Here is a 27,343-nt window from a genome sequence, read left to right on the forward strand (position 1 = left end):
TAATCTAGTGTATGAATTACTAAGTATTTGTGGGTAAATTTAATCACATCATAATTTCAAAATACTACTTTTTTTAAGTAGAATTACTAATGGATATCCTTCATTTTTTTATGCGTATTTCATTTTCAGATGTAAGAAACAAAAACAACCAACAGAGATAATATGATAACACTATCATTATTAATTATTATTATTATTAATTATTATTATTAATTTTAGTGTCAAAAACTGCCGCTGGCTTTGACCTCAGATTCTGGAGGTGGGGTATCCTCTCCCTTTACATCAACCTGTACCTAACTGGTTGTTGTTGTTAAAAAGGTTATTTCTGCTCATTAATCTTTCTCCTGTCCCCGTTTCTGTATAACTGTCACTGGTATTATAAAAGTGAAATCTAAAAGTCCGTGACGTTGTGACGTAATACACCGGAAATTATGACATATATGGCGGACTGGTTTAAGACACTAGAAACTGAAACTGTTTTTTTACTGCGTCAGTGCTGAGAGGAGTGGCTCTGATGTTGGTTACACAGAATAGCCACCGTATTTAATCCTCAGAGGGTTTCTGCAGACATGGAGCTGCTTCTTCTGTTTCTGAGCTTCTGTTTCTTGACTTTGTCCCGACTGACGTTCGGTGCTGAATCCGGTAAGAAACTCATTGATTAGACTGATCATGTACACAGTCACGTTTCACAGCAGATGGAGCTTTAACGCCGCTCAGGCTGCTGCGTTAGTGGGTGGATGACTGCGGCATCTACACCTGTGACATCAGCTGTTTTCTTTTAATAATAACAGTGAAGATTAATGCGCATCATCTTCAACAATGATATGAAAACATTCTCTTTATGATTGACATCAGTGATTAGAGATACTCATTATTCCATCCTGACGTGTTTTTAACCTCAGGTATGGCGTCTTTGTTGGCGATTTGTGCTTCCTGCAAAAACACATCTGCTTTATTTCCTGTTGGAGCAGAAAATAACATTTGCGTTTTTTATGTTTTCTTATAGTCGCCAACCACAATGAAATGAAAAATAAAGACACACACAAGCTGACAAAGTGAACGAGCGAATGATTTTTTATATTTTTATACCGAATCAACAAAAGTAGGACAGAAGTCTCCCATAAAAACAATATTGGGCAAAGTTTATTTATCATAGCACTTCTCAAAGCAGCAGTTCTAAATCGATTAACAGGTCTAAAAAAAAGAAAAAGAAAAAGAGGAATAATTCTGAAAATATAACTTTATTTGAAATTATGTGTCACGGTCTGATGAGGAAAATAGGACCCAAAACGCAGGACTCTGCGATGCCACAGTGCACTTTATTTACAGTGAAACCGACAGGTAAGTCCAACAATTGACTCAAAAGTGCAATTTTGCTAATAGTGCTCGTCCCTTGCTCCCAGTGCGTCCCGTGCTGTAGCTCCCTTAGTGTGTGTGCTCCCCAACTCGCTTCTCCGCTCGACTCTCCTGGAGGAAGAAGGAAAATCCACAATTAGCCACACGCTAGCCGACTACCAAGAACACACGTCTCGCACAGACTATACCAGTCAGGAGTAATAATCCCACGTCGACTGTCGCCGCGAGTCCAGGTTAAATACCTCTGTCTAGCCAGGGAGAAGATTACCAACAGCTGAGCAGGTAATCAGCTGCAGGTGGGCCGGCAACAGCGAGGAGGGACTCCCGATGACAACAGTCGCCAGGTCACGCCTTTCCCACGGCGCGCACTTCCGTAAAACAGCCCCGAGGACCGGGGAGAGAGAGGGAGAAGCACACACACACACACACACAGAATAAAAAGAATAAAAAGCAAATGTGTGGATGTCATTGCATCTCTCTCTTCATTAAGATGTGCTTATCTATTTTCCAAAACCACACAGCAAGCAACTGTTACAGTCTTTTAAATATTTTTGGTTCAATATTATATGATATTGATCATATTCAGCATCATATGATTCATTCATTTGTTAACTTTTTTCACTCTTTGGGTTCCTTGTTTGTGTTATTAAAGTTCTACTTGCTGCCATTTTTAGAGTGAGTGACACAGTCAGTGAAGAGGCCTGTGGGTGAAGTCAGTCAGTGGGTGAAGAACGTTTTTTCCTGTTTCAGTTTCCTGAGTTTTTCTACAATCAGAGTTAAAACTGTGTTCTTTAAATGCACATTTGAATGTCCTTTCCTGCAGCCATTATTTTGTATGTCATTATTATGTCAGTCTTTTGTGATTACACTTGACTGGGTACGATTGTGTGATAAATGTTAAGAGTTAACACGCAGTACGTACAGATACCTCTGGGCCTTGGTGCAGCCTCTGAGCTCATCCTGTCTGAAACAAGCTCTACAGCTCCTTCAGCCTCCATTTAAACCAGTCATACAAACTGTGGGGCTACAGGTGGGACTGTGAACAGGAAAATATGAAGGGGAACTAAACTGGAGTATTGTTTTTGTAGGGGAGGAAAAAACAAACAAGCACTGTAGACGCTAATGAACCTTTTTCTCTCTAAAATTTAACTTTAATCCTTTGTTAATGCTAATGATTGCTAAAAATCAAACATGAACATTTTTAGTTTCTGAAATGAAACAAGACAAAAAAGTTTGAAATTCTCTGTTTTAAGCCAAATTCCTTCTGATTGGCTGCCGACTTTCCTTTAAACATCATCACTCTGTGTGTACACACACTGCAGAGTGTCTTTAGGTCAGGAGGTAGAGCAGGCATCTCTTAACTGCAGAGTTGGTGGTTTAATTCCTGGTTGCTTCAGTCAAAAAATGTTCTTGGGCAAGATATAAACCCAAAGTTTCTTTCTTTTTTTTTTCTTTTTTTTTGTATAAAGCTCTTGGAGAGGTTATTCAGAACAGAAAAGTCCTATATAAGATCCAGTGTGTTTAATTCATGCTTTGTCTTTCAGGGACACCTGTCACCACAGTAACTGTGAAAGAAGATGATGATGTCATTTTACCCTGTTCCCTCGACACCAATGTGAATATTGAGAAAATGCTGTTTGACTGGAAAAAGGAAGGAACAGTTCCACAAAAGGAGGTTTTCATGTATGTTGAGGGCAAACATTACAATAATGGTCTCCCAGGTCAAGACGAGCAGTTCAGAGATCGAGTCTCACATTTTCCTGAAGAGCTGAAGTACGGAAATGCCTCCATAAGGATAAAACAAACAAGGCTGGAGGACAAAGGAAACTACACCTGTGACTTTCCACGTCTGCAGCCAGAAACCAAAATCTTTCACATTGAGCTTGTTGTTGGTGAGTGCTGTTATAAATCAGCTGATTATTTACAGATGAAACAGTCAACATGCACATCTGGCAGGCTCTCACCCCCACAGCACATCTGCAGTGATATTTGCAATATTTGGTGAAAAAAACTGAGACCTTCCCATGTGCATGCTGGTCCTGCTCCTGTCTACTAAAATTTGAGGTGCCCATAGAGTTTACTAAATAAAATAAATTTTCTGCGAATGCAGCTATAAACACTGAATAAATAAATGTTCACTTCTCAGACACACAGCTGTTCAAAGTGTTTTCTCACTTTGTCATTATAACACATCCACAACCATAAACCAGCCTCTTGTGTAAATGTATCAAGACATTTATGAAATAAAAATATCTATAATATAGCAGGTTAACACTTCTGAGTTTCTTTTGTCCAGTTTAAACTGCCAACTTGATGATAACACAGTCACCTCTAACATGTGTATGTTTTTTTCCCCTTTCAGAGCCCGTATTAACTTGTTAGAGCCTCTCACAGTCATGTGCACTTCTGCATGTCTGTAACTACTAATAAAGACTTCTAAATAATTTCTAAACCATAAATAGCTGGTACCTGCCTGTTTCATCATTGTAAAGTAATATCTAAGGTATTTAATGTAGTGTGATAGTTTTAGCTTTGGGTCTAAAACAGATCATTTGTTTGAGGATTATACAGGAAATGACTGAAGCCTTGCTATTTTTAAGCTTTTACTTCATATTTTAAATACAGTTAATCAGTCATTATAATGGCTGTAAGGCTGAAATTTACAGGATATCATCTTAATTTTATCTATAATAACTGTGCCAAGTTTCAGGCTGGTATGCAGAGGTGACTTGAAGAGACAGAGATTAATTCAAAGTGCAAAGCAGAATATCTCTTATAAATTACTTCAACACTCCACAAAAATCTCCCCAAAGTTAACAAATAATAAATTTTTTCTTCTGTTTTTTTTAGATTTCAAATGTTCTTAAATGTCAAACCCAGCTACAGAGCGATGTCTTAAATAATTAAAATAATGATTTACCAAATTATTTTAATTTAATCATGTCTTTTTCGACAGATCAAATAGTTTCTATGATTTATGTTCGTTCCAGTGTAACAGCGAGGCCAAATACATAAACCTCCATATATGGTCAGACAGGAGATTTTCCCCGCTTCAAAATGAGAGTGGTTTCACTGCGGTGACGTTCTATTGAATGATGATAGCTGTCGTGTGACTGGTGTAAAGATGAATTTTTCTGATTGGCTGATGGGATTAACGGTCTTGTGAGTGTGTCGCTTTACATCCGCAAATGGTGCTTATTAGTTAATTTCGCTCGTGGGCGTTTACCGATTCCAGAGACGCTAAATATGGTCAATATAAATTTTATCAGTACTTTAAAAATGCTTTTAACATTCTTGCTTTAAAAGTCTGCACAGCTTCGACAAAACGTAAGGACAAAATACATTCTTTTTGGTGGGGGGTATTTTTAGTTGCGGTTAAACTCAAACGAGCGGAAGTTAATCTGTGCGGTTTTGTTCTTTAAAATTAGCTCTTGTTTGTCTTTTAAAGTCAGTTTTTAGTCCAGTAAGCAGTTTTCTAGCGGTGATACCACAGGATAGCACTAAAGTTAGTAACCTTTTATTACGGTAAATTAAGGCGTTGTTGTTTTTATCTCGTTATTAATTAAGCTATGTTTATAAATCTGTTGAAAAACGAACATCAGAGCTTTCAAAAGACGTATAATGTGTCTATGTCAATGTTTCCGGTCATCATGAAGAAATACAGTATGTTTATTTATAAATTTTTGCGTGTAAACTTGGGTCGCATACAACCTCAGCGTTTCAAAAGGTTAAAGGTCCGAAACGTCCCAGGTGAGTCCTGTTTGTGACGATAACACTGATGCTTACATCCTCATGGGTGTATATGTAAACTTGTGACTAGAGGTTAGAAGACTAGAAGGCATACAGCAACCTTTTTTTGGTTCGAACCATACAAAGTGTCTTAACACTGTATCCACAGTTTAAACAAATCTTGTGTATTACCCAGAATGTATTGGGTAATAATTATTATGATAGAATATCGCTGTCACGGTGAATCCAAAGTTGATGGGAAATATAGTTTTTAATGATGTTTAAGTTCTTTATTGGAGCCTACATTACCTTTCAGATTTATTGCACTCGTTTACTGATGTGAAACACAGTGCACTATTTTTACTTAAATAAAACATAATACTCTAGTGAAATCTTTCCTCAGTTTTTGTTTATTTGTTTTTTGACAGTTTCAGCTGTTTTATTTATTTTGCATTTAAGGAACATAATCAAATTTAATGGTGAAATATCAATTTTAAGTCATTTAACCCATGTGCTTTTATATTATTTTTTATATTGCCTCTGAAGAGAACAGACCATAACATCTCTTGAAAAACCTTTCTGCTACTTCTTTAAAAAAAAAAAAAAAAAAAAACATATATATATGTGTGTGTGTGTGTATATATATATATATAAAATTTTATTTTTGTTTTGTTTTGTGTTATTTATTTCCAGTCATGATAAAAAGAAAGTACACCCTATGTCAGTTCCAAGGTATCAGGATATAATAACAACAACAATCCTTTGATCTTAAAATTAGATAAATATAACCTGAGATGAAAAACCACATTGGCTCAGTTTATTCAACAAAAACTAAGCCAAACTGCAGAATCCGTGATGAAAAACTAAGTGCACCCGATTTCATAGATTGTACAACCAACCCCCTTGTGCTGCTATAACATAGGAATTTTCTAATTCTAATAACGTCATCAACCTCTCACATTGTTTTCGAGGAATTTTGGCCCACTTATTTTAAACCCTGTTTGTCATGAATTTTGGTTTTTAAGAGAAATGAAATGTTTTACCATATTTTCTTATGAGCTTGGGGATCGTTGTTTATATATGAATATATAAGTAAATTAGTCACCTCCCACCCTGCTCACTAGAAATCGGTTTGTTGCCTCAGGGCAGTAATGTGCAATAAGCGTACCAAAACGTCACAGCTTTCTGGATATAGTCATTTAGTAAATTTATAAGAAAACAACTAGTTGATTCAATATTTATATTTTTACTTTTATTTTAAAAAACATCAAGTTCATTTATACAACTACTAAATAAATGGGAAATGTGTGTATGGTTGTGAGCCACAACCAACCCCAAGTAAAAAAAATCACAAATAGCTGTTTGTTTGCATGTGTCTGTGCTCATGCATGCAGGATGCATGTCCGACTGTATGTATTTCTGTGTTATGTAACTACTCTGTGTGGAGCTTTATGAATCAGAGGTCACATTTCTGTTTTTTGGCTTTTGGGCTACCATTACATCGTGGTACCTTGCATCTCCCCAGAAAGTCCTCTCCAAGTTGCTGTCACCCACCCATCCACATATACAGTGGCTTGCAAAAGTATTCGGCCCCCTTGAACTTCTCCACATTTTGTCACATTACAGCCACAAACATGAATCAATGTTATTGGAATTCCAGGTGAAAGACCAATACAAAGTGGTGAACACGTGAGAAGTGGAACGAAAATCATACATGATTCCAAACATTTTTACAAATAAATAACTGCAAAGTGGGTGTGCGTAATTATTCGGCCCCTGAGTCAATACTTTGTAGAACCACCTTTTGCTGCAATTACAGCTGCCAGTCTTTTAGGGTATGTCTCTACCAGCTTTGCACATCTACAGACTGAAATCTTTGCCCATTCTTCTTTGCAAAACAGCTCCAGCTCAGTCAGATTAGATGGACAGCGTTTGTGAACAGCAGTTTTCAGATCTTGCCACAGATTCTCGATTGGATTTAGATCTGGACTTTGACTGGGCCATTCTAACACATGGATATGTTTTGTTTTAAACCATCCCATTGTTGCCCTGGCTTTATGTTTAGGGTCATTGTCCTGCTGGAAGGTGAACCTCCGCCCCAGTCTCAAGTCTTTGCAGACTCCAAGAGGTTTTCTTCCAAGATTGCCCTGTATTTGGCTCCATCCATCTTCCCATCAACTCTGACCAGCTTCCCTGTCCCTGCTGAAGAGAAGCACCCCCAGAGCATGATGCTGCCACCACCATATTTGACAGTGGGGATGGTGTGTTCAGAGTGATGTGCAGTGTTAGTTTTCCGCCACACATAGCGTTTTGCATTTTGGTGTCATCTGACCAGAGCACCTTCTTCCACATGTTTGCTGTGTCCCTCACATGGCTTGTGGCAAACAGGACGTCTTATGGTTTTCTGTTAATAATGGCTTTCTTCTTGCCACTCTTCCATAAAGGGCAGCTTTGTGCAGTGCACGACTAATATTTGTCCTATGGACAGATTCCCCCACCTGAGCTGTAGATCTCAATGTAAACATACAGAAAAAATATATATATAAAAAGGGCTCTAAAGTGCGACCAATTTGGTCGCAAAATGCGACCAAAGATTGATTGAAGGTGAGTAGCTTGAATAAAGCAGTATTTATCACGTTATATGTCGTGATAAATGCACTGCCCAAGTGTCCCCTCTCCCCATTGCCTTTCAGCAGCAGGCAACAGCACACAGGTCGTCAGAGGAGGCCGAGATGATGATTAAGCTTAATAAGCACAAGATTGTTAGTTAATCATTTACAAATCAATATTGTCTGTATGGACAGCAATTTCCCCCCCCAAAAAGTGCACATGTAAAACTGCGGTGTTAAGTGATGCGGTTGAAAAATTTGGGTGTGCCTAACTTTTGTGCTGGTGCGCCTAAGAAAAAAGGGGCACCAGTGCAAGTGTGGCAAAAAGTTAGTCTAGAGCCCTGATATTATATAATCCATATGTAATTCCAGCGTGAAAGTGTACCAATGAACTAATTGCAAATGTACCAATATACACGCCACGCCGGTCAGGGCCTCGCCAAAAACAAGGCCGAGCTGGGGGGGTGGAGGCATCAGTCTCCCATATGCAAGATTGGCCTGAGCCGTTCCTGCAAGAGGCAAGGACCGCAACTGAGCGGCCGCTCAAGGTCAGCACGCAAGTCAGGAGCCTGCCCAGGATCCCGGGATGGAATGAAACAAACAGCTGGTCCGTTGTCTGAAACCGCTGGGTACATGTAATGTACAGTGCCAGAGCTCGAGCCAGTAGAGAGCCAGAGTTTGAGCTGCCTCTCGGTCCAAACCTTCAGTGGGAGTGCAGCTCAACTGACTGGGAGAGGTGGAAGTCCGAGAGGGCTTTCGCAAGAAGGCAGGGTTGGGCCAGAGGACCACCCCCTTCCCATCCAGCAGCCACCTGCAACATTAACTGTGGACCGACGGCACCTGGAGCTCACTAATTCTTCTGGGAGAAGTTATGGTCAGAAGGAAGGCGATCTTAAGTGATAACCACTTCAACTCACTGTGTTCCAAGGGCTCAAATGGAGGACACTGGAGGGCACCCACAACCAGGTCCAGGTCCCAAGGTGGAACCGGGGACCCTGGCCTGCGAGCTGTTAGGCACTGGGCACCTCTCAGGAACTGCAAAATCAAAGGTGTGTTGGCATTGCTGAGAGCCTGAGAGACCGGGCATGCCTCTAGCTGGGACTGCAGAAACTGCAGTATGGCATCTACTGTCGCACCATGGGGGTCCAGCCCATGGACCGCACACCAAGAAGCAAACAGTCCCCAGCGATAGCAGTAGGCAGCCCTCGTGAATGGTGCATGAGACTCCTGCATGGTGTTCACAACTGAGTCAGGAAGTTCTAAGGCGCATAGCCTCTCCCTCTCAGGGGCCAGGCTGTCAGCCGCAGCCCTGTGGGGAAAGGATAGAACAGTGACCCACTGGACTGGGACAGAAGATCCCTCCTGGTGAAGGTCTGGGGTGCCAGGGAGATGCCAAAGGGGAGAACTCGGAACCCGAATCTTAGGAACCGCCAATGCCCCTGATAGGGATCTGGAAGTAGTCGTCCTTTAGATCGATGTTGGCAAACCAATACCCCATATTGATGGGCCGATGCACTCTGGGGACCGTGAGCATCTTGCATCTCAGGGGCCGAAGATAACAATTGAGGCCTCTGAGGTCCAGAAAGGGACGGAGAACCCCGTCCCACTTGGCGGTCCCTGTGTCTACCTCCCGTATGGCACCCTTTGCTAGAAGCGTCGCCAATTCTTCCCGCAGCACCAGGGCCTGCTCTGGGTCGCCCACTGAGGTAACGGTCAGGATGGTCGTCACAGGAGGTCTGTGGCAAAACTGCAGGCGGCAACCCAGGGTCATGGTGGAAACCACCCAAGGGTCCGCTCCAGAGCCAACCAGGACACCCTATGCTGTGCTGCAGACAGGGAGATGGGGAGGGGGCTGGGTGGCCTGGCTCCAAGAAATGTCAGGAAGGAGGGGTGCAGTTGGAGGACGGCTGAGCCTTGGCTCCACATCCTCCCCACCTCCGGTGTGTGCGGCCACCGTGTCTACGAAAGGCAGCCAGCTGGGGCCAGAAATCTCCAGGGCCCCAAGCTGGAGGCTTGAGGTTGAGGCACAGGAGCTCTGGGCCTCCCTACCCTGGCTTTACTCCTGTGCAGGCCCTGTGACATCTCTTAAACAACACAGCAATATTCTGTAGCTTGCTGCAGGAGCTTGACCGCCCCTCGGCCGCACATGGCTGTCGGGTCGTGGACAGGTGACAGTTGCATCAACATCCTCCACCCGATAGTCATCCTGCACCAGCCCAAGCCCGGAGGCGGTGGCATGGGAGGGAACACTGTGGGAAGGGCCTGGCAAATCAGCAGGCAGGGGAGGGAAGCCTGCCCACGGGCCTGCATGCGCTGCCTCCACTTCAGTGGCAGCCATTCTCCCTACTTTGGATTTAGAATACAATACAATAGAATTCAATACAATGGGCAAGTGTAGAAGGGGGAAAAAGAGACTTCTACTCATACTGGGCTCCTTGTGGGAGATCAGTGTGAGAACAAAAAAACAAAAAAAAAAACCTCAACAGGACAGAAAGCACATAAATCTCCACTTCACAACACCATGAAAGCACATGACAAGAAATGGGGGTGGGTAGGGGTGAGAGGTGAGCTGATGTAGACACAGCAATCCTGCCCTGCAGCTATTCTTCCAGGGCTGGGCCCAGACCTACCGTCTGGCCTCGGCCTTGGAGATAAGCATCTAGACAGAGATAAGGGTCTAAACACAGTCTGTTATCAAGGAGATAATTTTTTTTTGTTGTTCAGCTCCAGCCATATCCTGTACATATGGAATAGGTAACGGAGTGGAGAGAGAGTCTCGATATGATGGAGATCTTACAGTATCATGTTAATCAATGCTGGAAGTAAAATTAATACTCTGCTTAGTAATAGTCTGTCTTTTTGTGCTCTTAAACACAGAAGCTGTAGAAGTATTATTGAATATTACTTGTCATATTGTTTGATTGTTATCATAGACAATAAACAAAGGACAATGTTATGTCCACAGGTGCAGCTCCAGAGCCATATGTCACAATACTTAAAGACAAAGGATTGCTGCAGTGTAAAGTTCCAGGTGCTTCTCCTAAACCTACAGTTGAGTGGTGGGACAGTGATAACAAAACACTTCCTTCTAAGATGCTACAGGACAAAGCAGAGCAAGGTCGCTTTTACGTCACCATCCAAACTACTGCACCCAAACCTGGCTGCTATCAATGTGTATCCACACAGATGGAAATATGGCATCGGATTTCTTCAGAAATCTGTGTACCTGAAGGTGAGTGGTACATTACTCTTCATTTGATTGTGAAGACTAAAATATGAATACGTACTTAGTATAAACACTCAAACTAAATTATGAAAAAATGAACATAAACAGTTTGGCTTTGAGATCAGTAGAGAGGAGGTGTGTCCTGAATAAACAGTGGTTAAAATCACTTAGTTTTGTGTAGTCTCAAAGACAAAGACATGCTGTGGAAGAGAGCCAGAGAATAATAATAACTAATAATTAAAAGCAGAGAGGTGTATAAAAAAACGGAGAGTGAAAATGTTGAGTGAAGAATATATGGGATCATAATTTTAAAAATTAACATTTTTTAAACAAAATAAATAAAAATGAGATTAAACTAGCGATTCCAAAATCTGATTATAGGAAGTCTTGCTGAAGTCAGGGTGAGTCAAGAGCTGTTTTTCACTCATGTAAATGGCAAGGGACGCTATGCACTCATATGTAGATCTGCCCTAAACAATAACCTTCTATATCATACTTTTGCCTCAAATCAGACTGAAATTTACAAAATACACATGATTTGGGGTTAAATAAGGCTTTAAATGTATACCAGTGATTAAAGAGTAAGAGAGCCACTCTGCACCCTTTTGGTTTTGCCACATAGGAGTATGTCATCAACAATATGGCGCACGGATGTGCTGATGTGATCACACAACGCACCCGATGTGATCTTTTCAGAGCAGTGTTCAAATCTCCTGGGATTATGCATATTCTGATCTCATCCTGGCCTTTTTTATTAGTAGCCACCATGGATGACACCCTATTTGTTGGCTGAGAGACATGAGTGATGACACTCAGTTTCTGCATCCTGTCTAACTCAGCTTTGACTTTGTCTTTCATGGCTAAAGGAATTTGACAGACAAATGGTTTTACATCAGGGTCCTATGTCATGCGATAAGTGACTAGTAGCTGTCCAAGCTCATCAGAAAACAAGTTGCTAGAATTTGCTGTGACAAATCATCTTCCATCATGTTTAACTGGTGAGCATCTTTCCTAAATGAAACAAGTCCCATTTCTTTGCACCAAATCTGTAGCTCTTTGCTTTAATCCTCAGGTCACTCACATAAGCTTCAATATTCTCACCACCTTTTTAATTCTGTGTTAAACTTGTGCCGTTCCATTGTTATGTTGGTTTGTGGGTTACACATAGGGCTGGGCGATATGGCCTAAAATCCATATCGCGGTATAATTTGAAGATTGTGCGGTAACGATATATATCGATATATATTCCTCATATTCCAAAACGTGCTTCGTCTCTTCGCTATTACTGTCGCCCGGGATAATTTGCAGATGATATTGCTTGCAGCCGCTGTGATGCTTTCAACCAAAAGAGGCGCAGCTTGATGACACCATCAACATGCGCTATCGCGGTAGAGCGGTATAGTCAAAATCTCTACCATTGGCCAAATTCATATTGTTTCTACCGAATACCGTTTATACCGCCCACCCCTAGTTACACATATCCCTGATGTTCCTTTTGAGGTATTTGGGATCCTCCTTGGATTCAGCTGGTGTGTAAATCATTCACATCCTATGGTCCATGGCTTCAGGTCCCGCCAAGTTGAGCAAAGTATTGGCTTGTATGCGCGCTGGCTTGTCAGTGTGCTGCCCAGTGTTGGTCAAGTTACTTAAAAAAAGTAATCAGTAACTAATTACTGATTACTTGCCCAAAAAAGTAATCCCGTTACTTTACTGATTACTGATTTTCAAAAGTAATTAATTACTTAGTTACTTAGTTACTTTTTAAAAACACGATTTACAACCTGAATAGGTAATAAAGCGATAGATCTTTCAGCCCAATTCTACTTTTTCTGCATAATCCATCATACAAAATGTAATCAAATGGAAACATCTCTTTTAAAAACTTGTTTTATTAGTTTTAATCTTTAAAAAAATGTAATTATATGTAACATTCTCTGACTGGAAGAAATTTGTTTAACATTTAAACCTATTTTCTGCACATTCCAGCGCATAAAATAAAATATTTTTTTGTGTTTACACTCACTCTTTCAAATAGATGCAAGTAAAACACAGCAGAAAATAAATAAAATCAAAGACTAGCGGTCCTGTTGCTCTATTTTCACCTGTAAAGCAGGAGTGGGGTAGGCGGAGGTTTACCCTGGTGCAGGTGTGCCGCAGCGGTCAGTGGAAGAATCCGCGAGTTTCTCTGTGAATTTCCCATTACATTGTAGCGCACTCGCTGCTTGCTTGGAAGTTTAGGGGTTTTTTCACTGTAAAAAGAAGTTTTCTTCCCACGCACAACGGACACTAATGTTTTTGTCACTTTTTACAGAAACAAACTCAAAATAAGGTCAGTACTTCCACGCTTTAAACGCTGCATGCTACACTCTGTCCCGCACTCGATATATTATCCATTGTCAGAGGTGGGTAGTAACGAGCTACATTTACTCCGTTACATTTACTTGAGTAAGTTTTTGAAAAAAATGTACTTTTTAAGTACCTTTTTTGCACGATACTTTTTACTTTTACTTGAGTACATTTATGAAGAAGAAACGGTACTTTTACTCCGCTACATTTGCAAAATTCGACTTGTTACTTTTAAAAAAAATTTAGTTTAACACATTAGATAACATGCCGTCAGTGGAGTTTCCGGTAACTTTTTTACCAATGAGACGTGGCCATACAGTCACATGACCAGTTTGAACCCGTGGCGGGCGGAGCAGCCCAAGCGTTTCAAAGTAGCGGACACATGGAAAGAAGAAATATGATGGCAGAGTCTACGCTAGAGCTGAAGAGGATGAACACCTTTGGCCTCACATACAAAGAATGTTTCGCTTAAAAGCAGCACAAAAGAACAGCTATGTCTGCAGTGTCGGTGTCTTCAGGGAGAGCCAAAACAAACCAACTTTTCAGTGTGAAACCACTGAGGAAACGGTAAGTTTTCTCTAAATATCTTTTTAGCTGTGGTTAGCTGGATGTCAGTCTTATGTTACAGCAGCTGTGTCGAGCTCGAGCTGCGAGTCATATTTTCGGCGCTACGTTGTAGTGAGATAAGTTTGTGGGTGTTTTGTGCAGCTTCAGCTGTCCTTTTAACTGCTCGCTGATTAGCTAGCGTGAGCTATAAGCTAACAGCTAGCCTGGTTAATGACGCTAGAGTTACACGAACATGCAAACAGCTCGTCTTTACTGCTTTAACTGTTAAATCAGAAGGCAATACTGCGGCTGACAGGGTTTATTATGTGAAACAGCAGCTTGTTTAGTTTAAACAGTCTGCATTAAGCTGGGCAAACACTGTGCGATTTTTTTCAGTCACGTTATTCCGCTCCTGCTCAAACTGTACAATTGAATCGCAGAGGTTAGAAGTTCATAGGTCACGATGCAGGGTCTCACACTATACGGCCTGATGCTCTGATGCGACCTGAGTGCTCAAACTGTGCGTCCATAGCATGAAGCTTATCATACAAAATCTGTCCCTCGCTCTACCTCTCTGTCTTTCACTCACACAGACACACACACCATCAACTCTGCTAAATTACTAATGAAAAACATGGACCAGGCAGCTGTGATTGAGCAGCAATGTCCATCCAGCTCTTTTCATGGTTGTTGTAGTCGTGATAATTTTGTGAGGCCACACTGAAAAGCCTCGGATACGGAAGCGTAGAGCTGCCACCGGGGCAAAAGAAAAATATGTCACGTTATAACGTGAAAGGTTTATTGTTCTAACAATATACTGTTCATGTTTGAACAATATAATATCACGTTATTGCAATATACATAATTATCACGTTCGTAGAATATAAATATTATATTGTTCAAACGTGAAAGGTATATTGTTAGAACAATAAACTGTTTACGTTATAACGTGATATAGCTCTATTTTTCTTTTGCCTGGGTGGCAGCTCCACGCCATGCACTCGGATGAGCTTGCCTCTTCCTACAAGTTGTGCCTCCATCTCTTGTGTCCAGATCACGCGCTGCGCTGCCGTGCCGCTCCACCTTTTCTTTCATTTCTGTGTTTGTGCTGCGCAGTGTGAGAGGCGACAGGATTTCAAACTGGTTTGATTATCATGCAACCATATGATTGATGATTGGGAGCTGGTCGTGAGGCATTAACTGCTTTTCGTTACCCCATGTATACTACAAGATGCACACACGATTAAGGCAAAACACGGCCGATCCCCAAAACGGTTGTGCGACTGAAAAATCCGCTCAAAATGGGCCAAAAATCGGAACAGTGTATGGCCATCTTTTGGAGGCTTCCTCCAAACAAACATCTGCAGCTTGGCAGTGTATACAGCACTATAATGACCAGACCTAATTCTTTTGAAACCGTTACATCTTTCCACAGGTCTCCACTTCATCAGACATCACCTAGACCCCGAGCTGGGTGAGGCCAGCACAAACAGCGGCCTATTCGATGAAGATGATGGATCCATGGGGTCAGGAAAGCCAGTAGCAGAGGAACTGGAGAGGTACCTTTCATGTCACTTCACTGGAGGTGTGGAGCTGTTGCATGGCTTTCCTCACATCAAGAAGCTGTCAATCAAAGTTAATACAGCTCTTCCTGCATCTGCAGCCTGTGAGAGACTTTTTAGTCATGCAGGACTCCTGTTCACTGCCAAACGGTCACAGCTTCACAGCAAGAACCTTGAGAGCCAACTGCTGCTGAAGCTGAAGCACCATTTCACTGACTGAAGAAACAATTTATGGTAAAGTGAGCCATACACATATGTACATCCACATAGTGGGAATTTGTATTTGTCTTTTATAATTAGTTTTACTCTTATTTCAGTGTTTATTTGTGAGTGTAGTTTTTACATTTTTACATATTACATTGTGTTAATCCACTGTCTATACTTCAGGGTATTTTAGTATACAAAATAAGTTTTGTTAGAATGCCTATTCCTGTGGAATTTTAGCACAGGTGTGTTGTTTTTTTGTTTTTTTATTCCTGCTGTCCGCCTTGGGAATAAACTTTTCCTGATTATACCTGTTGCATCTCTGTGTCATTTGTTTCTGATTTACTTAATCCCTCCTTGTATTTAAATGAACCAGCCCTAGTATGACATTCTGGCGCATCAGCTGTAGTCTGTTATGTTGAAGTTGCCTCGTTCTAATGTTTTCTCTGAGGCTGCTGTAAATTGAATATATTTACTGTGGGTTTTGCTTGAAAAAGCTTTTACGTTGTGAAAAACTGAAATCTTGAAATTAGAATTGTTGTGCCTTATTTTGTGGATCTTTTTACACATATTCCTTTTGAAAATACTAAAATTTATATATTTATTTATTTTTGTTTGTCTGATAGCATTTATTTGTAAAATAAATCGGACATTTCAAACAGTTACTCGCTATTTACTCAGTATTTGAGTAGCCTTTTCACCAAGTACTTTTTTACTCTTACTCGAGTAACTTTTTTGACAACTACTCTTTACTTTTACTTGAGTAATAATATTTTAAAGTAATGATACTCTTACTTGAGTACAATTTTTGGATACTCGACCCACCTCTGTCCATTGTTGATCTGCACACAGCTGTTGTCACAAACGTCGCACTCGCTTTCGTCACTGTCATGAGACATTCTCGCAAAAAATCACGGTTTTAGTAACGCAGTGTGCTTACGGGAAAGTAACGGTAATCTAATTACTAATTACGTTACTCGTTACTTGAAAAAAGTAATCAGATTACAGTAACGCGTTACTGCCCATCTCTGGTGCTGCCTCAATAAAAATGTTGTAATTCTTTTCAAAAGATGTGCCAATTTTCAGCGATATTACCATCAAAGACGAGTGCAAAAATGTGCTGTTTACGGGGTACCTGAAGCACCACTTCTGACACCATGTTGGATGTTCACTATTATACAAGAAAAACAAGTGGCATAGTTTGAATGTGGTATATTAACCAGCTCAATACCAGATGACATACAAAACATGACTCTTTAGCATTAGGCAAAACTCATTAAATCTGACAGTAATACTCATGCGCATGGCTAAGGACCAGAGTATATTGCACACATTAGGACAAACGAGGAGAAACAGGAAACTAGGAGTTGCCGACAACCACTACAGTGTGGAACTACTGAAAAATGAATAGGCTGTACATTAGGAATGGATTCGGAAAAGGCCAATAAATTCTTTTACCTTAAGGAAACATTCCTGACTTTACTGAAAATTCATGTAGTGTAGTTTGCAAATTTGTGTTCAGTTCTGGAGGACTTTGGATGATGTCTTTCAAAGTAAAGCTAAATCCAAATGCCTTGTATCATTCTGATTCGTTGTCCTTGAGTTAGAAACTAGTTTATAAACTAGTTTAAAATGAATGATTTACCCGTCATAACAGTGAAGCTTTACTGTCTAAAAATAGTTTTTTTATTAGAGCTGACAAACTGTCAGCTCTAATAAAATCTCTAATTTAGTGGTTAATAATATACACTACAGTAGATTAATTATCTTACTCTTTCTGGATTGATTTTGTAGTGGTTTGACCTATTAATAGAATTCAGGTTAAATACTCAGAAACTACAAAGGATTCATGAATAACTTAGTCACATGACCCCCGAGTTTTTCAACATATCATTAAATAACATGCAATAGGGAAAAATATTAACTCAACATACAAGTGGTTCATAAGGGAATTAATATATTAACCACCCCAAATAGAAACAAAAGGTCTCAATCCTGGCTAGTTCAGACCAGTTCCAGTTAACTCATTTCATTTACAAAAGAAAGGGAAAAAACAAGTCTACTTTATTGAATGTAAAATACTTCATTTCGGGTTTTCAAATTAATTGACAAAAGGTAAACAAATAATGTACAGAATGGTGTACGTCAGTTTAATGCTGGCTAGTGCTGCAATAGCAACTATCCTCGGTCAGAAGGAGAGGCTGACATCCAGGGATTAGATTACCACAGGTGGAGTTTATTGGCGGTCAGATGGATGGTACAGGGAGGTATGGCATACAGTAGGAGGATGTGGAGGAGTGATATGGTCTAATTTCTATGATTAAGAACAGGGTATACATTACAACATGAATATTTTATTAAAGAAGAACTGGCAACAAATTCCTCCACTACAAATCAGTCTGATACCACTTCTTACAGTGTTCACATTTACTAAGGCACTACCCAAAAGGCGCCACAAGAGGGCACTCCAACACAAGAGATGACCTATTTACGCTGATGCACTTAGTAAACAGTCAGCCCCCTACTTAGCCACTACGTAATACAGTGATATTACAGTATACAAATTCACATAAATTGGCAGAGGGAACAAATAAAGCTGTAACAAGCCCAAAACAATCAAATAACTGGGTTGCCATAGCTATCGCTAACTAGCACATATGCTAAAGGTAACTTGGAAAGAAAAGCATCTGGACTTCCTTAAGTTGCTTGAAGACGTTTCACCTCTCATCCGAGAAGCTTCTTCAGTTCTAAGGTCAAATGGTGGAGAGTCCCAGATTTAAACCCAGTGGGAGTTTCCCCCCAAAGAGGGACAAAGGACCCCCTGATGATCCTCTACCTAATCACATGAGCCAAGGTGTGAAAGCGGGTGTGTGTCCCAATCAGCCAGGGTTTCGGGTGAGCTCATTGTTAAACCTGGCCCCACCCTATCATGTGATTTCCTGAGGTCAGATGGCCCAGGATGTGAGTGGGCGTTAAGGCGTCTGGGAAGGGATCTCAAAACTGGATTATAGATGGCAGACAATTGGTGTCGTAAACCACCGCCTCTGTTCAAAGATGGTCGCTCACAGTGGACGTAAATGGCTTCTTTCACTCCTCTTTCAAACCATCTGTCCTCTCTGTCCAAAATGTGAACGTTGGCATCCTCGAAAGAGTGACCTTTATCCTTTAGATGCAGATGAACTGCTGAGTCTTGTCCTGTGGAGGTGGCTCTTCTATGTTGTGCCATGCGCTTGTGAAGTGGCTGTTTGGTCTCTCCAATGTAGAGGTCTGGGCATTCCTCGCTGCACTGTACAGCATACACCACGTTGTTCAGTCTGTGTTTTGGAGTTTTGTCTTTCGGGTGAACCAGTTTGTGTCTGAGTGTGTTGCTGGGTCTGAAGTACACTGGGATGTCGTGTTTGGAGAAAACTCTCCTAAGTTTCTCTGATACACCGGCTACATAGGGGATGACAATGTTGTTGCGTCTGTCTTTCTTATCCTCCCTCGCTGGTGTCTGATCTTCTTTTCTATACATCTTTGCTGACTTTATAAACGCCCAATTAGGATAGCCGCATGTTTTAAGTGCTTCCTTACATGTGTGTGTTCCTTCTTTTTCTTTTTCCCTCCTAAACACAAACTGAACAACGTGGTGTATGCTGTACAGTGCAGCGAGGAATGCCCAGACCTCTACATCGGAGAGACCAAACAGCCACTTCACAAGCGCATGGCACAACATAGAAGAGCCACCTCCACGGGACAAGACTCAGCAGTTCATCTGCATCTAAAGGACAAAGGTCACTCTTTCGAGGATGTCAGCGTTCACATTTTGGACAGAGAGGACAGATGGTTTGAAAGAGGAGTGAAAGAAGCCATTTACGTCCACTGTGAGCGACCATCTTTGAACAGAGGCGGTGGTTTACGACACCAACTGTCTGCCATCTATAATCCAGTTTTGAGATCCCTTCCCAGACGCCTTAACGCCCACTCACATACTGGGCCATCTGACCTCAGGAAATCACATGATAGGGTGGGGCCAGGTTTAACAATGAGCTCACCCGAAACCCTGGCTGATTGGGACCCACACCCGCTTTCACACCTTGGCTCGTGATTAGGTAGAGGATCATCAGGGGGTCCTTTGTCCCTCTTTGGGGGGGAAACTCCCACTGGGTTTAAATCTGGGACTCTCCACCATTTGACCCTTAGAACTGAAGAAGCTTCTCGGATGAGAGGTGAAACGTCTTCAAGCAACTTAAAGAAGTCCAGACGCTTTTCTTTCCAAGCTCCTTAGACTACAATGACCTGGATGACTGAGAACCTTCACAGACCTAAAGGTAACTAAAACCAATACACACAAGTAGCAGGGTAAACATCTTAAGCATGGAACATTAACTCACGTTTATGTGACGCACACCATCCCCAACAAATACAGGATGGGCTATTTGCTTCCCTTCCCAGCAGCTCTCTCCTCAATCGTTAGCCAAGGAACGAACGAAGACTATCTAGCTCAGAAGTCCCATGAATCCCATCACTGCCCAGAGGCTGCTGGGTAATGTAGTTCACACTAACACAGGCTTTTCTACAAATAAGGAAGTCAGAAGTTCAACAACAGAAACAACGCAAAGCCAAGGCGGAGGTCAACCAGATCAGCTGGCTAGCAGGACTTACAACACTGGAGCAAGGTTGGCTGTTTGTTTGGACAACTTCACACTACCAGTTTTCTCGGTCAAAAAAACACTGCCTGGTAGACACTATAAGAAATGGGTTAATTGGCTGAGCACTCCTACTAAAGCCAAATCAGAGCGATCTTACTGGTTGACTGCTAGTAGGGTGTGGAATTCAGTACTAGATATCGATCCATTAAATCCTGAATCAATTTTTAAATATAAATGTATTTTGCCAGAAACACCAGAACCTCAGGTTAAAGCTTTCATTTCAACAACCAACAAACATCTGAAAATAGTAAATGAGAGCAGATAAATGGATTTCACAGAAAGACGTAAACACAAAGCGTGGACCAGATACATCAGAATCTGTGAGATGTCGGCTTTCTCACCCAACAGCAGGTACAGGGATACGCCATCGAGGCTGAAAGCTGACATCTCACAGATTCTGATGCTGCAGATTTTGTCACTCTCCGACCAAAATTCACCCAACCAGCAGCAAAAGAAGATCAAAACTACGTTTCACATTTGATAAACATCATCATGAATATCCCTCTTACCTTTGCTGTTTTCCTTCCACCACGATAAAATCACACTTCCTGCACAGCGCTCTCTCTTTGTGTACTTCAAGAACAGTTTCCCATCTCAAATCTCTCTTTTCTCATTATTCACTTGTTTATTATGTACCAATGAACTGTTCTGCGCTGTCGGCCACCTTTTTTTTTGTTTCTTTTAAAAAATTACCTGCAACAGGAAAGCCTCATTTCTGCTGTTCAATACTGAAGAAATTTAAACTTTTTAAAATCATGCCAAATTGCAAAATGCTTAGCTGTGTCTCTAATAAAACCTCTAACTTTACCTGATGCTGCTGAAGTGAAGCAGAGCAATGTTCATATGTTGATTCATGGTTTACTTCAGTTTATAATCTACTGGAGAATGTTATTAAGGTTATATGCTATAAAAAGCCAGGCCAGAAAAATCCCCTTCATGAATCGATTATAGAAGTCAGTGACGATACCCAGCCCTAGTCAGTACATATAGAAAAAACACAAACAGAAGTACATTATAAAAACATAACTTTTTTGTTGTTGTTGTTCTAGTTCTTGTTGTTGTTCTTCTTGTTGTTTGTTTTGTTTTTTTGTTGGGGTTTTTTGTCACCTGTCTGAAGCCAATCTCTCCATGGAGGAAAGTAAGAAAAAATGGAGATATGAAGACAAACTACAAATTTTAGGGACTTCATATGGATTCATATGTTACTCCAACAGCTTTATTTTAATCCCTGAAAGTGGCAACATCTCTCCTAGAGCTCCTATTTGGGCCATCTATGTGTATGTTGTAGAGAATCCCTTATCTTATACTTCTGCCATGATGAAAGCTTTCAAAGTGTGGACACCTAGATGCATTTTTGATCTGGATGGGTAAATAATGCTGCCGTGTAGGAGGTGAAGAAAGAAACTGTTTTACGATCAAATCATAAGTAAGAGCTACATAACTAGCTTAAACAAACTGCCACGCATAAAGCTTACATTTTGTTGACCTGGACATTTACAGTGTAGGGCCAGAAAAGTTCCTGTAGTGTTAATATATTAATTTTGTGTCGTAACAGTAAAGTTTATCGGGTAACTCATTCCCGCCGTTTAAATGAGCTGCCACTGACCGCCTGGGCTCCTAGGGAGAACAAATGATTGGTGCGAATTGGCCTGTAAGGCAGCGTTATGAGAGCTGTGTTCACATATTGGTGCCATATTCTATGCTATTCTGGCAGCTAGAAATAAACATGGTCAAATTTCACATAAACGCAGTCCTAAGCCTTATGGAAAGCCTTCTCAGAAGGCTTCAAGCTATTATAGCGGCAAAGAGGGGCCAAAATTATATTAAACCGTATGGATAAACAATAGGATGTCACTCAAGTTCCAGACAGATAACAAATGCTTTTAGCAATATAATGTAACAACAAATAAAACAGTTTTATGAGTTTTCAGATTAGGGTGGACAAGGCTAAAAGTGAAGATTTCAAATGAATTAAAACTCTGTCTGTGTATGTGGTTGATTAATAAATCCTGCTGTAACCATGTTTCTGTAAGGCAGAGGTACAGTGGCTTGCAAAAGTATTTGGCCCCCTTGAACTTTCCCACATTTTGTCACATTACAGCCACAAACATGAATTAATTTTATTGGAATTCCACGTGAAAGACCAACACAAAGTGGTGTACACGTGAGAAGTGGAACGAAAATCATACATGATTCCAAACATTTTTTACAAATAAATAACTGAAAAGTGGGGTGTGTGTAATTATTCAGCCCCCTGAGTCAATACTTTGTAGAACCACCTTTTGCTGCAATTCCAGCTGCCAGTCTTTTAGGGTATGTCTCTACCAGCTTTGCACATCTACAGACTGAAATCCTTGCCCATTCTTCTTTGCAAAACAGCTCCAGCTCAGTCAGATTAGATGGACAGCGTTTGTGAACAGCAGTTTTCAGATGTTGGATTTAGATCTGGACTTTGACTGGGCCATTCTAACACATGGATATGTTTTGTTTTAAACCGTTCCATTGTTGCCCTGGCTTTATGTTTAGGGTCGTTGTCCTGCTGGAAGGTGAACCTCCGCCCCAGTCTCAAGTCTTTTGCAGACTCCAAGAGGTTTTCTTCCAAGATTGCCCTGTATTTGGCTCCATCCATCTTCCCATCAACTCTGACCAGCTTCCCTGTCCCTGCTGAAGAGAAGCACCCCAGAGCATGATGCTGCCACCACCATATTTGACAGTGGGGATGGTGTGTTCAGAGTGATGTGCAGTGTTAGTTTTCCACCACACATAGCGTTTTGCATTTTGGCCAAAAGTTCCATTTTGGTCTCATCTGACCAGAGCACCTTCTTCCACATGTTTGCTGTGTCCCCACATGGCTTGTGGCAAACTGCAAACAGGACTTCTTATGGTTTTCTGTTAACAATGGCTTTCTTCTTTCCACTCTTCCATAAAGGTCAACTTTGTGCAGTGCACGACTAATAGTTGTCCTATGGACAGATTCCTCCACCTGAGCTGTAGATCTCTGCAGCTCGTCCAGAGTCACCATGGGCCTCTTGGCTGCATTTCTGATCAGCGCTCTCCTTGTTCGGCCTGTGAGTTTAGGTGGGACGGCCTTGTCTTGGTAGGTTTACAGTTGTGCCATACTCCTTCCATTTCTGAATGATGGCTTGAACAGTGCTCCGTGGGATGTTCAAGGCTTGGGAAATCTTTTGTAGCCTAAGCCTGCTTTAAATTTCTCAATAACTTTATCCCTGACCTGTCTGGTGTGTTCTTTGGACTTCATGGTGTTGTTGCTCCCAATATTCTCTTAGACAACCTCTGAGGCCGTCACAGAGCAGCTGTATTTGTACTGACATTAGATTACACACAGGTGCACTCTATTTAGTCATTAGCACTCATCAGGCAATGTCTATGGGCAACTGACTGCACTCAGACCAAAGGGGGCTGAATAATTACACACACCCCACTTTTCAGTTATTTATTTGTAAAAAATGTTTGGAATCATGTATGATTTTCGTTCCACTTCTCACGTGTACACCACTTTGTGTTGGTCTTTCACGTGGAATTCCAATAAAATTGATTCATGTTTGTGGCTGTAATGTGACAAAATGTGGGAAAGTTCAAGGGAGCTGAATACTTTTGCAAGCCACTATATGTCAATATGTAGCTTAATTATTAGATTTACTAATAGGGGAAGAGAGAGACGTAGTCTTTTTTTATTTAGTCCACATTTCACTGTTTTACTCTTTGTTGCATTTGAGGATGTTAAATTATTCTATCTTTGTGAAATTTTACGCTTAAATTGTTTTTGGTTTTTTTGTTCTCTGTAGCAGACACAGTCTCTGTGGCACAGGTGTCAGACTCCAAACTCCTGTCCTCAAGGGGTATTGTCCTGAAACTTTTCCATGTGTCCCTGCTGCAACACACCTGAATAAAATTAGTAGGTCATTAGCAAGACTCTGAAGAACTTGACTTCATGCTGAGGTGTCAATTCAGCCATTTGATTCAGAAGTACATTTTTCCACTTACATTTACTTAAAATTACTTGAGTAGGGTTAGGGGTTGCCAACTCAGCATACAGTGAAGCTTTATAGAGCCTTGCAAATGACCTACTAATATTATTCAGGATGAAAAATGATGGAAAAGTTTCAGGACACCACACCTTGAGGACTGGAGTTTGACACCCCTGCTCTATGGGTCTGGGGGACACAGCTCAGACAGCAATTTAAGAAGAACATGCATCTAAACATGTCACTTCTGATCCAACCAAGATCAGAAGTGACAGAAAGACCAGAGAAAACTACAGAGTCCAACATTGCTTCGGCAAAGCTACACATGAATCCAAAATTAAGTTTAGTGACCTCTTGTCAGATCCCTAAACCACTTCAACTGGCTCTACTCTGAGCCCCTCCCAGATAGCTGAGCTCCTCACCCTATCTGTAAGGGAGAGGCCAGCCACACTTCAGAGAAAGCTTATTTCTGCTGGTTGAAACCGTGATCTCTTTCTGTCACTAACCAGAGCTTGTGACTGTAAGGCAGTGTTGGGATTCAAAAGTTGAGGAGGAGAGAATACCAAAAATAATGACCACTGATCCTGCCGGGTGCAATTAGACGGCATTTTAATGAATACACATGTGGAGCCAACACTGTACAGATTCAGCGTTGAACTACCTTACAACAAGAAGTCAAAGGCTTTATAGGGGTGAAATAGTACAGCCCCCCCTCCTTCCTGTTGCCAGGCAGATTTAATACAGCATAAGTCAACTCAAAACCACAACTGTTCAGTTAACTTTTGACACAGTTTAAAAGAACATTGTCTCGTCCCCATCCAGGTGTTGTCCCACAAACGATTCTTATCTCGATGACATATCTAGCGTCTTCCTGTTTCAACTGACAGCCTCGGCACACTTGTGGTTACAGCAAAAACACATCTCACTTCTAACCTACTAAAATGATTCTAAAGTGTTCGTGTATGGGTGTTTGTTTTGTGTGCTCGGTGTTGGGTGTATGGATGTGTGCGTGCTTTGTGCACCGATCCTGACCTCGTCTGCACCCCCGCTCACCTCACACCTCTCAGTCATCCTGGGACATGAGGCCGGCACGTACACAGCTGAAACTATATGTGTAGTTTTCTAAACTAAAGGTCACACTCAAATGAAGCTATGTCTACTCAAACCATAAATGAAACTGCTTAACTCTTAAAACTTAACTCTAAAGAATATAAGTAATAAAGAATAATAACATAACTGAAAAATATGACATGTAAGCAGGTGTGTTGCAATTCCTTTCAGAACTCCTGTCATCCTCACCATGTATTGGCCGATCATTAACGTCAGCCAAGAGTTTCTGACCCTCCTTGACCAGGAGCCACAGCTCCTTTAATAAGCACAAATGCAATCATGTATAAAAGATTAAAATCATTTTCCTTATGGAGGGGTAGTCCCCAAACTGCCAATATGTTTGCTCCTGTCACTTACAGTCAAACTGTTAAAAAGTACAATAGTCTGCATGCTCTTTTGGAAGTTGCAAATTATATCCTGACCAGGGCATCCTTCCTGAACTGACAGCAGTGACTGGAATAAGTCACAAGGTGTCGCTGTTGAGCTGCATATGTATGGTAGATCTAAGCAATTTTGACCATTTGTCCTCTGCAGGACACCGTAGTTCAGATTTCTCGTTCGCGCGGGTGCCATCTTGGTTCAGTGTTTACTGTGATTTGCGAAGGTAAGCACTGTCAGTGGCATACTACATTGGTTTTGTTGAAAATTAAGTGTCCCACTGTGTAAAATAGCGGTTTGTCATTTAAGCCAAGCATATATTTTGTTTATTGAGAGGTTCATGTACTGTCTGATGAGAGTATGAGCAGTTTGTGTGCATGTTCCATTTTGTAATATCTGCCGCAATTTCGTTCTACATTCCCGCTTGTTAGCAGAGCACTCATTCGGGCAAAGTAATGCAAGATGAAGCATTAGCTTTTCAGCTACAGTTTGCTGGTAGTCCTGCTATGTTAGTTTTGTGTCATTAACATTCCTGAGACCGAGAAATTTTGTAAAGACATGATTATTTTTGTTTAATGTGTTTTTTTTTTATATTTGTTGTGGGCTTTCACTATGTGTTGATAATGCAGTGTCATGCAGTGTTTACTGTGATTTGTGAAGGGCCAGCAGCAGAGTTGGAGTGGTGTTTGCCCCAGCATCTGAATAAACGGCGTGGTCCGAGCCACAAATTGAACGCCTGTGTCTGACTGGTCTCTCTACTGTGCACCCCAATCCAACACAAACTTACACAACGCAGAGTCCGGGGTGTAGGGAGGCCCCTGCACTGGTTGGGTTACATGACCATAGGTGATGACAGGGATGTAGATTGAACAGTAAATTGAGAGCTTCACTTTTAAGCTCAGCTCTCACTTCATTACAACAGAACAATACATCATCACTGAAGACACAGCTCAAATAAGTCTGTCGATCTAATACACTTGGGGAAGCAACTCATCCCTGACCCGGATTGGGTACTCCACCTTTTCCAGCTAACGAACATGGCCTCAGAATAGGAGGTACTGATTCTCATTCCCTGCCGCTTCACACTTGGCTGTGAACCACTCCAGTGTGAGCTGAAGGTCACTACTTGATGTCCAAAAAGCAGAGACGAGGTTCTGAGACCACCAAAGTGGAAGCCTTCCAACACTTAGCTATGCCTAGAAATTCTGTCCATCAAAATTATAAACAGAATCTGTGACAGAGTCCAGCTTATTGCTGGCAATGCAGACAAAGCTCTTAGGCATAGACAGAGGCAAAGCCTGACTATATCTAGCTGCTAGCTCTTAACTTCACATAATAGCTCAGGCTCCTTCCCCACCCATAAGGTGAAGTTCCATATCCCAGTCACCATACTTTGTAGCTGGGATTCTTCTTCCAGGGTCTTCACCCTTGGCCGCCAGCCGGCACACACTGCACCTGACCTCTGTGAAGCCTCCTGCCGGTGATAGGCCTACAGGAGGGTGAGCCCTTCTTGGGGCTGCATCCAGACCCATGGCTAAGATTTGGGCTAAGATTCGTTTAAGATACATAGGGGATGACAATATTGTTGCATTTACCATTT

At 41.4% G+C, this 27,343-nt stretch overlaps 1 protein-coding gene across 4 annotated transcripts in view; it reads left to right on the top strand.

The window, feature by feature from the left end:
• The first annotated feature begins 505 nt into the window (after positions 1 to 505).
• LOC120440287 (V-set domain-containing T-cell activation inhibitor 1-like) overlaps positions 506 to 27,343 on the top strand; it is a 35,922-nt gene continuing 9,084 nt past the window's right edge. For 2 of the 4 annotated variants that reach the window (XM_039612570.1, XM_039612573.1), the window contains exons 1-3: positions 506 to 642; positions 2,901 to 3,248; positions 10,660 to 10,926. Coding sequence is in view for 2 of the 4 variants with exons in the window: in XM_039612573.1 (XP_039468507.1) it covers positions 570 to 642; positions 2,901 to 3,248; positions 10,660 to 10,926 (688 nt within the window). In the remaining 2 variants the exon portion in view is untranslated. Of the gene's footprint in view, positions 643 to 2,900; positions 3,249 to 3,718; positions 3,727 to 5,084; positions 5,107 to 10,659; positions 10,927 to 27,343 lie in introns of those variants that run through there. The other 2 variants (XM_039612572.1, XM_039612571.1) reach the window with 2 other exon arrangements.

This window comes from Oreochromis aureus, linkage group 5, assembly GCF_013358895.1.
Source record: "Oreochromis aureus strain Israel breed Guangdong linkage group 5, ZZ_aureus, whole genome shotgun sequence".
Classification (NCBI taxonomy): domain Eukaryota; kingdom Metazoa; phylum Chordata; class Actinopteri; order Cichliformes; family Cichlidae; genus Oreochromis; species Oreochromis aureus.